At 36.9% G+C, this 13699-nt stretch overlaps 2 protein-coding genes across 2 annotated transcripts; one reads left to right on the top strand and one right to left on the bottom strand.

Annotated features, from left to right (window-relative positions):
- On the bottom strand, positions 1 to 3567 carry LOC135689534 (actin-histidine N-methyltransferase). Its single transcript, XM_065206785.2, has 2 exons — positions 3427 to 3567; positions 1 to 2720 (listed from the first exon to the last, which is right to left on the bottom strand). The coding sequence occupies exon 2, from the start codon at positions 2708 to 2710 to the stop codon at positions 1247 to 1249; it is 1464 nt and encodes a 487-aa protein (XP_065062857.2). The 5' UTR covers positions 2711 to 2720; positions 3427 to 3567; the 3' UTR covers positions 1 to 1246.
- Positions 3568 to 5007: 1440 nt separating this feature from the next.
- LOC135689536 (lipid droplet-associated hydrolase) lies at positions 5008 to 11359 on the top strand. The gene is made up of 2 exons (XM_065206787.2): positions 5008 to 7075; positions 7900 to 11359. The coding sequence occupies exons 1-2, from the start codon at positions 6853 to 6855 to the stop codon at positions 8655 to 8657; spliced, it is 981 nt and encodes a 326-aa protein (XP_065062859.2). The 5' UTR covers positions 5008 to 6852; the 3' UTR covers positions 8658 to 11359.
- Positions 11360 to 13699: the final 2340 nt, after the last annotated feature.

Below are 13699 nucleotides of genomic sequence, written 5' to 3'. Positions count from 1 at the left end.
TTTGCCAATAGAAATTTATATGCTAAAAAATAAATACTGTAAAACAAAAATTAACTTGATGAAAGCAAATACACAACTTGAGCAAGGACTTAAAATTGTTAAATATACAAAGATACGAACAAGTTAAAGGGTAATCTGGAAGGGAACATGGTAACCTTTTATTCCACCATAACAAACTTTTATTAGAAAAAATTAATTGTTTTTCTATAGAAATAGTCTTTTTTTTCAACCTGTCATGTGATGTGATGCCAGAATTTTTTCTAAATAATCACAAGGAGCCTACAGTTGTAATATCTATGGGGAAGAACTTTCAAAAAACTTCCTTATGCATGCATCATTTATCCAGCATAGATTTGATCTTTCCTGTGAAGCCTTATCAGCTTACTTTTGCTTCAGAATAAATCATATAATAGTTCCCTGTTCTAAACTTAAAATCTTTTTTAATCTTATTCTATTATATGATATTCTTAACTTTTAATCATGGGTAAACAAATTTATTCAGGAAATGTTTAAAAATTATCTTCATTAAAGATACTATTTGCTCCAAGAATGCACATCATCATCGATAAAAAGTTAAAGAAACATATTCTTCAATTTTTCCACATTGGTTGCAGCCTGATTGTAAGTGTCTCACAAACATGATGGATCTTTTCATTTAGGCTTGAAAAACTGATTTTGCATTTTTTCTGACATCAACTGAATTCTGATTATAGTCCCCCAAACCAGCCTTTGAAGCATTATAAAACCTGGGTTTTATTTAGAATTTTACAGTATTGTGGAGCAATTTCTCTTTTTGATCAAAAAATAGTCATATTAAGGGTATGGTCAAGATAGTCATATTAAGGGACCTTCTAAAATCATATTAGGTAAGTACCAAGTGGGCAATTTCAGTGGCAATTTGCTTCAAGTTAAAATTGTTCTCTTTTCAAGAAGGTTATAGTCTTCGATAAGTAGGGGAAGATCAACTTCAGTATTTACAATTTATGGCAACATTAATAAATGAATTATAAACTATTTTTCAAAGCATCATTTCTAATTACCCACATCTATCAATACTATTTAGGCCTCCTTTACAAGGATACAGAATAATAGCTGGAATATATGAATTTATGATAAAAACATATAGAAAATAATACCAAATTCTACATAAAAATGCAAGAACTATAAGTAAATTGAACTGTAATAGCAATGATAGCATTAAACTCTGCCTATTTCCTTAATTCCCCCAGATAAATATACTTTAAACTTACCCCAATATATTTTCAATTTCCTTATCAATATACTCTAAAGTATCTTTTAGAAGTTTCTTTTCATTCTCCTTCAGTAGTATACTCAATGCTTTTGTGTTAGAAACATCTTGTTCTTCGCCATTTACTTGCCCATTACCTACAGTTGATAGAAGTCTCCAAGCCAAAGAACATCGTTCCTTTAGGAATTTCAACCCTTTTATTTTTGTATCTTTTCCTGTAATCCTACCTTCCCCTAAAGATTGGGCAAGGTCAATACTTTCAAGTTTCAACATTTCAGAAACTTCCATTTCAGATGCATTTGCAATTTGCAAAAATGCTTGAAGTGAATCCTTAATGGGCGATGGCATGCAGCCTATTGGCAAAAACTCATCTAAACCTAGCTTGGCTACCAAAGACTTCTTGATGTCATGCTGAGTATCTGTCTTGCTTAAATGAAACTTCATTTTGATATAATCATGAGTATTATCTTCATAGAAAAATCCATTGTAAATTACCAGCTCTGTATTGGGTCTAGGCCCATAGAAGATATGAAGTTCATCACCTGCTTCAGTATGAGTTGCTACATAGCATTCACATTGCTTTGCCTCACCATTATAATCCACAGATACAGGCCCTTCCTTGTGATTACACATGTCTAGAAATGGGATTAAAGCAAGAACTGGTGATGTACATCCATTGGATGGAGGAACTGGATTCTGTCTAGTCATTAATGTGGAGACAGCCCATCTATAATCATCAAATGTGAGCTTATCAATAAAGCCAAAGTCTTTTCCCAAAGGATTCTTGTAGAGCAGAGTACTCAGATATGCATATTGCCTTACTATACTTCTCACAATTTTCTCTGCCTCTAGGAAAACAGATGTACTTTTCAGGTTTTCAAGATCCTCAGTACTGAAATACAAGACATTGGAATAACATCTTGGAAGCATTTGGATATAGGCCTTCCACTCTGATTTGTCATGATACAGCTCATATAAGAGATACATGGCCAATGCTACATTTGGCATGCTGCTCAGCATTGGGTCACTTTTAACCAGCTGGCCTATTTGAGACTCCAACACAGATTCTGAGGTCATCATTGCTTCTCTTGGAATACTAGTAAACATATCTCCTTCATTAAACTCTGCTTTTGCAAAAATACCTAATTCATCATTTGCAGCTTTCTTTATTTCCAAATTTTCAAATGAAATATTCTTGTGCTTTGCCCAATCATAGAAGCTCTCTATACATGTTTCTCTTTCAGGAAGTTGACTTATTCCTCCTTTGATATTTTTTAATTTTTCAATTTTCTCAAGCATATCTAAAATTTCTTTTAGAGCATTGTATTGTTCTTTTGGAGATGGGTTTTTGGATGAAGTAGGGCTGACACATTTTTGCAAAAGCTCTGTCATCATTGTTCTGACAACCATGTTTTCAGTCTTCAACTGCCTGTGTTCCTTTGTCTTTGACTTCTTCCCCATGTTCTCTTTTCTGAAAGAAAGCAAGAATTTGAATTTCAGACATTGTTCAGCCTGCACGCTCTCTAGCCTTTTTCTCTTTTGAAATCATTTCAAAAGGGGGAGACATTGCCTCTTCACAGACCATTGACAGGGATTACGAAAAATACCATGCTACTATAAATGTGGAATAGGTAGTCCCCCTCACAGGCGGTTGGGACGCTTCATGTTGGTATAAAATACAGTTGATCTTCTCAAGATACTTTCATCTATTCCACCCCTTATTATATTCTAACGTCATTTCTGTCTCTTTCTGATTATAAGTCAGGCTAGGATTTCAACAGTTAAGGATTTCAGCATGCTGTTCTCTAGTCAGTGGCTTTAACATTGATTATGTCGTTTGTCAATTTAACCAACTCGATGCGATCAAACAGCTCGTATTGGTAGGCTTGTGCAGATCGTCCATTCCCGGAAGTAGGTGTAGGGAAAATATGGAAAATATGAGCCGTTAGTTGGGGGCAACAAAAGTTTTTTTGGTCAAAGAAAACTTGAAATATTGGAGAATTCTTGTGGTTTGTTTTGACGACACTGTCATTCAAGAAACGTTATGGGAGCATTTGATAAGTGCAGCTGCCCGCTTCCTTGTTTGCAAAATGAAAGAAACAGAGAAAGAAGAGGCGTCTTCCATGCTAAAAGACAGTATGATGAAATATTGCTACGAATAATTAAACATAACTTACTTTTCAGCTGTGGATGGCAATGCCTGAACAGAATATCTATCTTCCCTCCTTTACCGATGCAACAGTGGACCTAACGATGTTGCAAAACCAACAAAGGTAAACTAACAGTCACGTGGTAGAGAAACACATCTGCGCATTGAATTGAATGACATTTGTTTTTAGACATACAGAGGGGCCAGTGTAGGGGGGGGGGGGGGTGATCAGATAGATCTCCAATGTCGGAAAAATAGCGCATGAAATTCAGACCAAAATATATGATAGAATTTAACCTTTCTTTATTTCACAAGTTTAAATAAATTTCTAGATTAAATTGAATCATATGCTCTCGAAAAATCAATAATAAATCTCTTATGAGAAATGAAGCAAGGACTAGAATAAATTGGGGAAGTATTTGTTCTGTGAAAATACAATGACAAAGCCACCACTCAATAATTTAAGTAACTTAAAACCCTTTCACATAGCAGGGGTAGCGGAGCCTGGGGGCTAGGGGGCTTAGAACCCCCATATTTCATCAGAAAATTGTTACACGTTCATTTTATAAGAAACCCAGCACTAGGCTAGGTTCTTTACGGGATTCTTTAAGTTCCTTATTATTGGACCTCTTTAATCAAATTTCAAATATTTCATTTTCATTTAAATGCAGATTGGGTGCCATGAAAAATTCCACGTAACACATTGTTGAAATTGTGTATTAGTGTTGCTAGATTCATAACTGTGTCTAGATGACAGGTGAAAAACAAAGTAGACTAGAAAAACGTTTTATATATGAAAAGTAGAAATTCAATCAAGAAGGAAAATGAAGCAGATGATATTACCCAATGCAACACTTGATGCCTACCTTGGCAACACACAGTTTAATGCGATTTTTAACTCCAAATGAATGGAACCAGTTTTCTGATCTGTGATTGATAAAATAATCAAAATTTAAAGTTCCTTGGTCTTTAATAACTACACACGGTCAGAGATGGATTTAGCACGGGGGTGTAGGGGTTGATTTAGCGACACCCCCCTCTCTTATTATTTTTTGTGTCCGTCGGTAGATTTTGCTTCTATTCCGTAAAAATCAATTTTATTGTAGTCGTTAGTAAAAGAATAACGCCAAGATTTTACATCTTCTTACCTTCTTTACCTTCGGTAAAACCGAATTTTGAAAATGGGCGTTTGCATCATTTTCCAGTGACCTGAAACCCAAAATACAGTTAGTGTCTAACACCCCCTCTCCAATCAATGTTGCTTAAATCCATCCTTGCTAATGAATCTTTATCTTTTCTGCCTTCTACATGCTGCTTCCTGGTTCCTAATAAAAAACGTCTACAATCTTTACTTTTTACAAGAACAATTTCATAATAATACGAGCTTCAAATTTGGTCAAAAGTTAAGAAAAAATTAAGAACAAGCTGAGGCTGAGCTACTGTAAAATGCAATTTTGAACAACACTTCATCTCAAGAACAAGGATTTTTAGCCATGTGTGAGTGCTTTTTCGGTAAATATTCAAGCTTTTCGGCAAATGAAGGTTGTCTCATTCATTTTGTTGGCAAATGAGGCCTGAACACCTCCCTAGAGTGAAAAAGCTAGCAATCGCACTGCTTACACCCTATTAATTTAAGAACAAATTAAGAACAATCCAGCCTCGGATTTTCAAAAAGATTAAGAACAGTCAGCCTGAACTTAAGTTTACTGGTTCTTATCAAAAGAAAAGAGCAAGTTTCGTGCTGATGATTTTCTGTCTAATTCACATTTTTCAGTGTAGCCAGTAGCTTATGGGCACAGATCTCTTAAAATTAGCAAATAGTGTGACAAACGAATTTCTAGTTACTTGTAAATTGATCCCTATTGACTATTGCTCCCTCTTTTGGTGACACATGAAAATTTGCATAGGATGGGATCAGCCTTCATATTCAGGGATGTAGTCGTAAGAGTTTAGCAAGGAGGGCTCTATGAAATATCTAAGTTGTTCATGTCATAAAGTCTTTAGATGATGAGGTTTGAATTGAGTAGCCAGGTAAATTGACTGTTTGAGCGGCAGCTGTGATCAGAACCTTGGTATCATGGACCCACTGCTTGGATTTCGAACTGACACACTTTCTTTCGTGTTAACAAAACAGATCAGATTTTATCAGCTAATGAACCGTGGTTCAAAAAATGTCTTGCAAAACAGTTATTCAGTGGACTTAGAAAGTATACATAGTTTGCAGATACAGAAATTCAATTTTGAAAAAAGAACATCATTAAGAACACCCGAGTCTGATATTGTCCAAAAATTAAGAACATCGAACGTCGGCAAAATTTATCCTGTTCCTGTAAAAGATTGTAGTGCATCTAATATCAAAAGTAGGCAAGGCAGAGTCTAGCAATAGCAACTGGTTGTTAATTCAGGCAATTAACCCTAGTTCTAAATGCAACAATTACAAACCAACTGTCTATACAAAACTGCAACTAAACGTACTCAGTAAAAAGTCTTCCAAGAATTTTCTATCTAGATGTGTCAAACTTTGTGTACATTCTCATGCATACAAAGCTTGCAATAAGTTTAACTGTGTCACTTTTTCTGGTTTAGTCTGCAATGGTTGTCCTATGGTTAAGCAACAATCCTTCACAGCTTTCTTTGCGTTACACGATTATTGGCTCTATCCAAGCACAAACAATGAGGGAGTGGTTGAACCCCCAAACTTTCTCGAAACTTTAACAAGAGGGCTGCACCCCCTCCCCTGAGCCACCGCTGCCACCCCCTCCCGAACCCACAACTACATCCTTGTTCATATTGAATTGTTTGCTGGCATTAACACCATGATAAACCACCCAGAAAGAGGATTGAATGGTATTATTGTAATTTTCTAAATTGTTTGACGTTGAAGTAGATCACCTGCTCCTTTTAGTGATGTGGTTTACTTAGGCCGGGTTTTGCAGGTGCCTGCTGTAGGCCTTCTCATATTCAGTCAAAACAAAAAATCCTCTCATGTGGTGCTCATCGTGTGAAAAATATCTGAATACCTCTACGTTGGATTTTGTGCTTTGTTTCGCGTGTTGGAAAATTTATGGAAATCAAGAAACTGCAAGGCCCAAAGCAGAAAAACTGAGAGGAAGATTCAAGGAGGTCTAACAATCATACGTCCTTGTAAATACCATGAAAGTTTCGTGTCAGATGAATGCCGAGAATATTAAGGTAGTCAGAAAACAGTTCAATTATTATTATTCAACATCGGAATAGAAAAAGAATCGACGGAAAAATGAGAAATTTTGTCAGATGCTGTTTATAGGAGTGAAGATCAACATACTTGGTTGAAGATGAAGTATCATTTTCTGTCAATGTTCAACAGAAAGTAATCAATCAGGAAAGTAACTTGCCAACGTATACCAAAATTTATTATCATAGATGCTGATGCTGGCTCAATGATATCTGAACATGTGCTTCTAGAAAAGTCAACATGTTCAAAAGAGAAAAGCCATCTGGACTCGTGAATAAAATTGTTGATGTCTACGGAGTCCCCACTTGGATTTCACATATTCAAGGAAACACAGGTCAAAATGACAACATTGTTTTGGTGATCCCAGGCAACCCGGGTCCGATTGGGTTTTACGAAACATTCATTGAAAGTCTCTATGAGACGAGTAACTCAGCTCTGACAATTTATGGAGTTTCACATGCAGGTTTGTAGGAGAAAGTACTGGTAATCAATTGATTTTAAATCAAAACACTGATGTGCTTAAAAACAGGTAACGGACAATAGAATGTTCAGCTCACTATTAATATGTAAAGGCCGGCATATGATCATCAAACAGTTATGAATGGACTATAAGTTGGATATGCGTTTTGATACCTTATATTCATTTACTTTCTTTAGTTGATCACTAGGTTGTGCTAGGGTAAAGCTGGGGTGTTATTTGTGTCCCCAGTTGGGGCATGCCATTCATCATACAGTAGTGAAATGGAACTCGTTGTTTTGGAGGATGTTTTGAAACTCCTGTCGAATTATTCTGCCTTTGTCACCATCACATTAAGCAAGTTTTAGACAGGATAGTTACAAGTAGCTACAGGAGGTTTCACAAACAGGCAAAATGACACGTCATCTTGCTATATGACACGTCTGCCTTACTACAAGAAAACTTTAAAAGATCAATGGTATAAAAAGGTCAGCATTTAATATAAAACCTTATCAGGCAAAGGAGTTCTTCGTTCTATTATATACGTCAGTTGAGTAAAAAATAGTTACCTAATTGTCTAAAACATTCATTCCATCCTATTTTTGAAATATAACTTTTCAAGCAGATTCTTAAAACTGAAGGTGATCTACTATATGATCCAAAGGCGAAACTATAGGCTACTATAGTTTATCAACGTTTTGTCATCATAGAGGTTGGTTTGTACCAATGGGGAAAAATGTGCATTCTATATGCCAATGTTTTAGACATGACTTGTTCTTTGCTCTATTCTTGTACCCTGCTTGATATTTTCTTGTACCCTCCTTTCCTAGGTCATCACTTTATCCCTTGTGAATGCGACGGCTCTTATGACCCTGAAACAGCAGATGATGTTACGTGCAGCAACTTATTCTTGAAGAATGAGGAAAAGTTTTACTCGTTGCATGATCAGATCGATCATAAACTGGCATTTGTTTATAATTATTTGCCACCTGATTCTAAACTGATTCTTATTGGCCACTCAGTGGGCGCATATATCATACTTGAGATAATGCGAAGACTGCATCCCAGTGACAGGATCATTAAATGCATATTACTATTCCCTACAATAGAAAGGATTACGAAAACGTCCAGTGGGAAGTTTTGGACGACAGTAGCATACTTTATGACAAAGCCACTGCTGTGGCTGATATGGCTCTTTAATGCAATGCCATTAAGATTCCAGCTATGGTTCATACGATGTTGCATGGTATTGAGAAGGTTTTGCAATGAAGACAATTTAGCTGGAGCAACGTTTTCGTTTGTTAACCATCATGGTGTGAGCAATATGCTCCAGATAGCAAGCGATATGAAGAGCATCAAAGACTTGGATGCCAAAATTATTGATGATAATAAAGACAAGATTGTGCTGTATTATGGAAAAGAGGATCCATGGGTGCCAACCTCGTTTTGCCAACAGATGACAGAAAAGTTTCCATCTGTGGACATAAGACTATGCAAAGAAAACCACAAACATGCTTTCGTTTTATACACAGCCAAAGATGTTGGACAGCTGGTGTGGAGTTTTATCAAGGATTCTTGCAACTCATGAGCGCCTCCTGGACAACCTACAATCCCTGCCAAAAACTCATTGAAACACTCAGTTATTTAAGAGATATTTTGAAAAATTAACCGTTTCAAGCAAAAGAAGACGGACACCGCAAACCCCTTCTCCAAAAATATTTTTGTCGAGTTAAAAACCTTTGCTATCTGAATTGAATCAATTGGACCACATCGAGCCTCTTAAATTTGAATTAAACAACGTTATTTGAGGGGTGAAGGGGTGCAAGAAGTTAGTGTAGTGTAAAAAGAGTTTTTGTAAGCGCTACTAGTTGAGCAAATTGTTTCCTTACATAAAGCAAAACACAGGCATTTCTGTGCCACTAGTTAATACTTACGTTTGTCTATCCATGATCATATCCTACATTGTATCGTTGTCATATACTATATCCAAGTAACGAAGCCAGATGGTCACTACACGTTAAGAAGAGAGGGCCTTTGCAGTAACTATGAGTACACAAGCTGCTGTCTTTATTCTTAGCTTTAAGGCAAACGACCAGCGCACATTGTCAATAACAAGATCCGGGTTTCTGGAAGTGCTTTTTACTAAACAACTAAACAGTCGTGTTTTCTAGCGAGAGAGTCCTTTGGACTGTCTTTAGGAGAAACATTTAATCACAAAAAGAGTAGTCTAGAAGAGCTATCAGGGTTCTTTTCAGAATTCTAAGCGAGCTGATTATTGCACTAACAGCATGGATAAGAAGCCTGGCATATGCAAAGAAGATCATATTGCTTCTTGAGAACATCTTGTTATTATCGTCCAGTTATTTCATGCATGCTTAAACATTTTTATACTTGGCTTTGATACGAAAAAGAGGGTGAAATGTAATGTTTTGTACCATATAAAGAACTTTTACTTAGAGAGTAAGGCAGCATAAAAAAACTTTGTGGCCTTTATATCTATTTAGGCCAATATATTAGATGAACTCTCATCAAAACACTGCATTGTAACATTTACCAAGCATGCATTTTGAGGCTTAAATCTGACAAACATCCACAATTCATGTGAAAACGCATTTTGTTTAACTTCGCAAGTATTTTCAAAAGAGTTTTCAACGAGTGAACATTGTTAACGTTTTGATAATCTTATTACGTGGGTAAGTATTAATCGCTTTTTATAAATCAGTTAATGTTTTCAGGCTGCTTGTAACCCGATAATCGTATTAGCCGGAATGTCATAAATTTAAGCATTTCGAAGGGCAATAATGGAGTATGTTTAAAGGATTGACGATGTAAAGAATTAAGAAAAGGATATAAAGAATAAGAGACAAGAGTTTTTTAGAATAGGTTTACTTTCTGCCTGACTACCTCTCACGATGATAGCTCTAGTATAAAGAAGCAGTTTGTGTGCATATTTCAAGTTAACTTGATAAAACGGAAGTATTCAAAAGAATAACAAGTAAAATATGGCAAAGTCTTAACCCTACCTTTAAAGTTCTATGCTGCAACAAAGTGCTAATAATTAATGAAAAGAGTCAACAGGTTTTAAGTAATATAGAGTCATATTGTGTGGATTTTTGGCCACGGTCTCGCTCTCTATCTTTCTTTACATGGTAAGTACCTGGATTCGGCTTTTCTCGAGTATGAAGTTTATTAACCTGAAACTTTGTACAAATTAAAACAGTATGCATAAAAAGACAAGATGAAGAACTAAAAAGCAGAATACCATTGAACTATCTTTAATAGATTTTTCATATCTAAAATTTCCAGAAATGCGCCAGAAAATCGGGAGAAATTCACCCCAAACCAGGAAACAGGGAAAATCATCAAATCAAGGCAGTAACCAGGTGCACCGAGAGAGCTGCAATTTTGAGTTGACTTGAGTTGGTAGTTGTGCAATGTTGCTTCCATCAATTTTTGTATGTCTGCCTGGTTTCAAAATGCCGTTAATATGGCCTCAAGTAAAAGGGCTGCCCTCTGTCAAGAGGTTGAGAAAAAGTAATAAGACCTAGGCCCCGTTCACACGGGAACGCAATCGTTCCGTTCCATTTTTGTTCCAGTTTCTGGAACGGAAAAGGTTACTGTTCACACGGTAACGGAACGATTGCGTATCGATTTTTGTTTATGTTCAGACGGGAACGCAATCGTTCCGTTATGCAATTTGCGCGCCAAAATAAGCAAATGATTTTTAATGCGCATGTCCATAATGGAGATAGATTTCATCATTTCGATTTATCTCTGAGCTATCTCTGAATTTTTTAAGCAATTTGAATAAATTGAGAATACAAAAGCGCCCGAAAATAAGCAAGCTCGTGGGAAAATTAAAGCCAACCCTAAAAGGAAGGAATTTCAATGTTTGCAGAATGTTGTTGAATCTTTTAAATGGACTAAGGGCGAGATTCAGCCAATGGTGTTTTTCAAATCCTCCATTTTCTTCGTTGAGTTTATTATTGTCACCTTTTCCTTCCCTCAACAACAACACAGACGCATGCGCCCAGGGCAAAACTCTTATCGTTCCATTTTCTGGACCAGTTCTGCGCGTTCACACGGGAACGGAACGGAACGATTGCGTACCGTTCCACTTTTCGTATCACTTATTTTATCGTTCCACTTTTTGGAACGGAACGATGTCGTTTGAAGCGTTCCCGTGTAAACACAACCCCTAAGCGTTCCGCTTTTCGGAACGGAGAAGAACGGAACGGAACGATATCGTTCCCGTGTGAACGGGGCCCTAGTTTAACCTAAACTAGGCTCTAATCAACGATTGAGTGTCAACACAGTCTGTTCAATAATTTCTAAGGAAGGTGTCAACTAAACACAATGCGTCAAGCAGAATACCAGTGAATAAAAGAATTAAAAGTAGTTAGTCTATTGAATTTATAGGTACATCGATACCACGAGTGATTTTGCGTGTTAGTCTAGCTGAATAACATCATTTTTATCATGGAACTCTATCTTGGCAAACCTCTTTCTACCTTGGCGTTTGGCTTTAGATGCTTGGAGCAAGTTGATTAAAAATCGCGCTATTGCGTTTTCATTCTTTCTTGTTATTTTTTCTTTAACGTGAAGCATTTTCTTGCTCCTCTGGTTATGCTATACATAGCTGCGTTTCTGCACAATCACATTGTAATTGGCTTGGCTCCAAAATTAATGCTTTAAAGCTGAAAGGACAAGAGAAACTTCAAGTTTGGTATTCAATTCTGAACCAAAAATGCAAAGACACAGTATGGTCTGAGTGCAAGCAGCATCTGAACCTAGCAGTTATTGTCTTGATACTCTTGCGGAGAAACAAGCTTAGGTCCTTTTCACATTGGTTGAAGCAGTATAGTGGAAACAAAAGGGAATTGCATGTGACAATTGCACAGGCTGGTATCATACTGATTGCTTAAGGGTAAATTCCAAAATTTATGAGGATTTTGCAAACGCAGGTTTACAGTGGATTTGCTGTCAATGTGACTTTGTGAGAATATCACGTGAATCTCAGGGGCGGATTCAGGGTGTCGCACAGGTCGCACGGAAGACCGTCAGATTTTCAGAATTTAGTTTTAGTCTTCAGTCATTGAAATATGGCAATCATGTTTACCAAAATCTTTTATTTTCCTCCTTACAGATAATACATTTTGCTCTCTTTACACAATAAACACAGGACCGAACTTGGTCGATCTCACACACAATGCTACGATATAATTCAATGTAGAAAGAATTCCAAGACCACTCTAGACCGTAAACAGTATGATTTTTAAGCATGTCGCCCGTGCCGCACAAATATGCAGGGCTCTTTGTTATGCAAATATTTTACCAAATCCCACCAATCAAAACTAAAGTTTTCACATATTTGTGCGGCACGAAAAGTCTGTAAACACTATGTTAGATTACTGTGCCGCACAACTGCTGGCAAGGGAAGAAAGTGGACGAGGTTGTAAGTTGGGAAAGGGAAGAGTCCCAATTTTCTTTATCTATACGGAAGAGGTGCACAGGAAGTGTACACTTCTGAATCTCAAGATATTTTGTTTAAACTGCATTTTGAAAACCTTTTAAAGGGAAAAATGTTTGACTGAACAATTTGAACGTTTCAGGGCCCCAGTCCTAATTGCTGTGGTTCTGGGTGGGGGGGCTGGGGCTGGGCCAAACAATACTGTTGGGACCACTATTTCTAGCGGTGCCCCTATCTTAATATTTAATGATAAACGAAGTGTAAGATGAAGACTCAGAGAAATATCACCATTTTGTGTAACTATTTTGTATCAAATCCATCAATATTCTGTTTCACATTTTCGCCGATCACCATCATTACTTCAACTCTACTCCAACCAACTAACTAACTTATTACGAGTTGCAACATACATATTCACGTTCACTGAGACTTGTCGATTGATATTTTCCATACCTTTGTCCTTATTAGGTATTGAGATTCAAAACATGTTATTTACTACTGCTTTAAATCAAATATAAAATCAACATTATAATTAAAACTCTACATGCCGCCGTGTATCTCGGCACGTATTACACTACCGAATGTAAGAACAATAACTGTGTGGGGTCTTAGGATACCAAGGAAGGTCTGGGCCCCAACAAATACACAACATTGCTAGAACTGTAGAAATTGGTCAACAAACAGACCTTTCGCTTCTTGATTTTGAAACAGGCCTTCGCAAGGTCCTTTATGAAAATGTACTGGCAAAATTGAAACATTATGGCATAGAAGGTAACGTTTATGCATGGATAAATTCATTCTTGACTGGACGAATATGACAGTTATTATTGAAAGAGTCAGATCTGAAACAGTTGAAGTTACCTCAGGTTTTCCCCAAGGCTCCATCCAGGGCCGTCGCTACGGGGTGTGTGTGTGTGTGAGGGGGGGTGACACTCCCCCAGATCCTAACCTTCTCGGCAAATCTTCAAAAATGGAAGTTTTGTCGGCAACTTCTAGAAACTGGCAAATTTTCAGAAGAAAGAAAGATAATTTTACCATTTTCAAATAGATATCAGTTGCTGTTGACAGCACCAGTCACTGTTGAAATTGGCGATAACCTAACGAAAATGATTGATGATCGTTCAAACTCTCTCATACTGAAGGCCAGGTGCGATCTGGTC

The sequence above is a fragment of the Rhopilema esculentum genome, chromosome 5 (genome assembly GCF_057945365.1).
Source record: "Rhopilema esculentum isolate cy_ngs chromosome 5, ASM5794536v1, whole genome shotgun sequence".
NCBI lineage: Eukaryota > Metazoa > Cnidaria > Scyphozoa > Rhizostomeae > Rhizostomatidae > Rhopilema > Rhopilema esculentum.
Note: the sequence above shows the minus strand (reverse complement) of the source record. Positions and strands in the feature narration are given on the sequence as shown.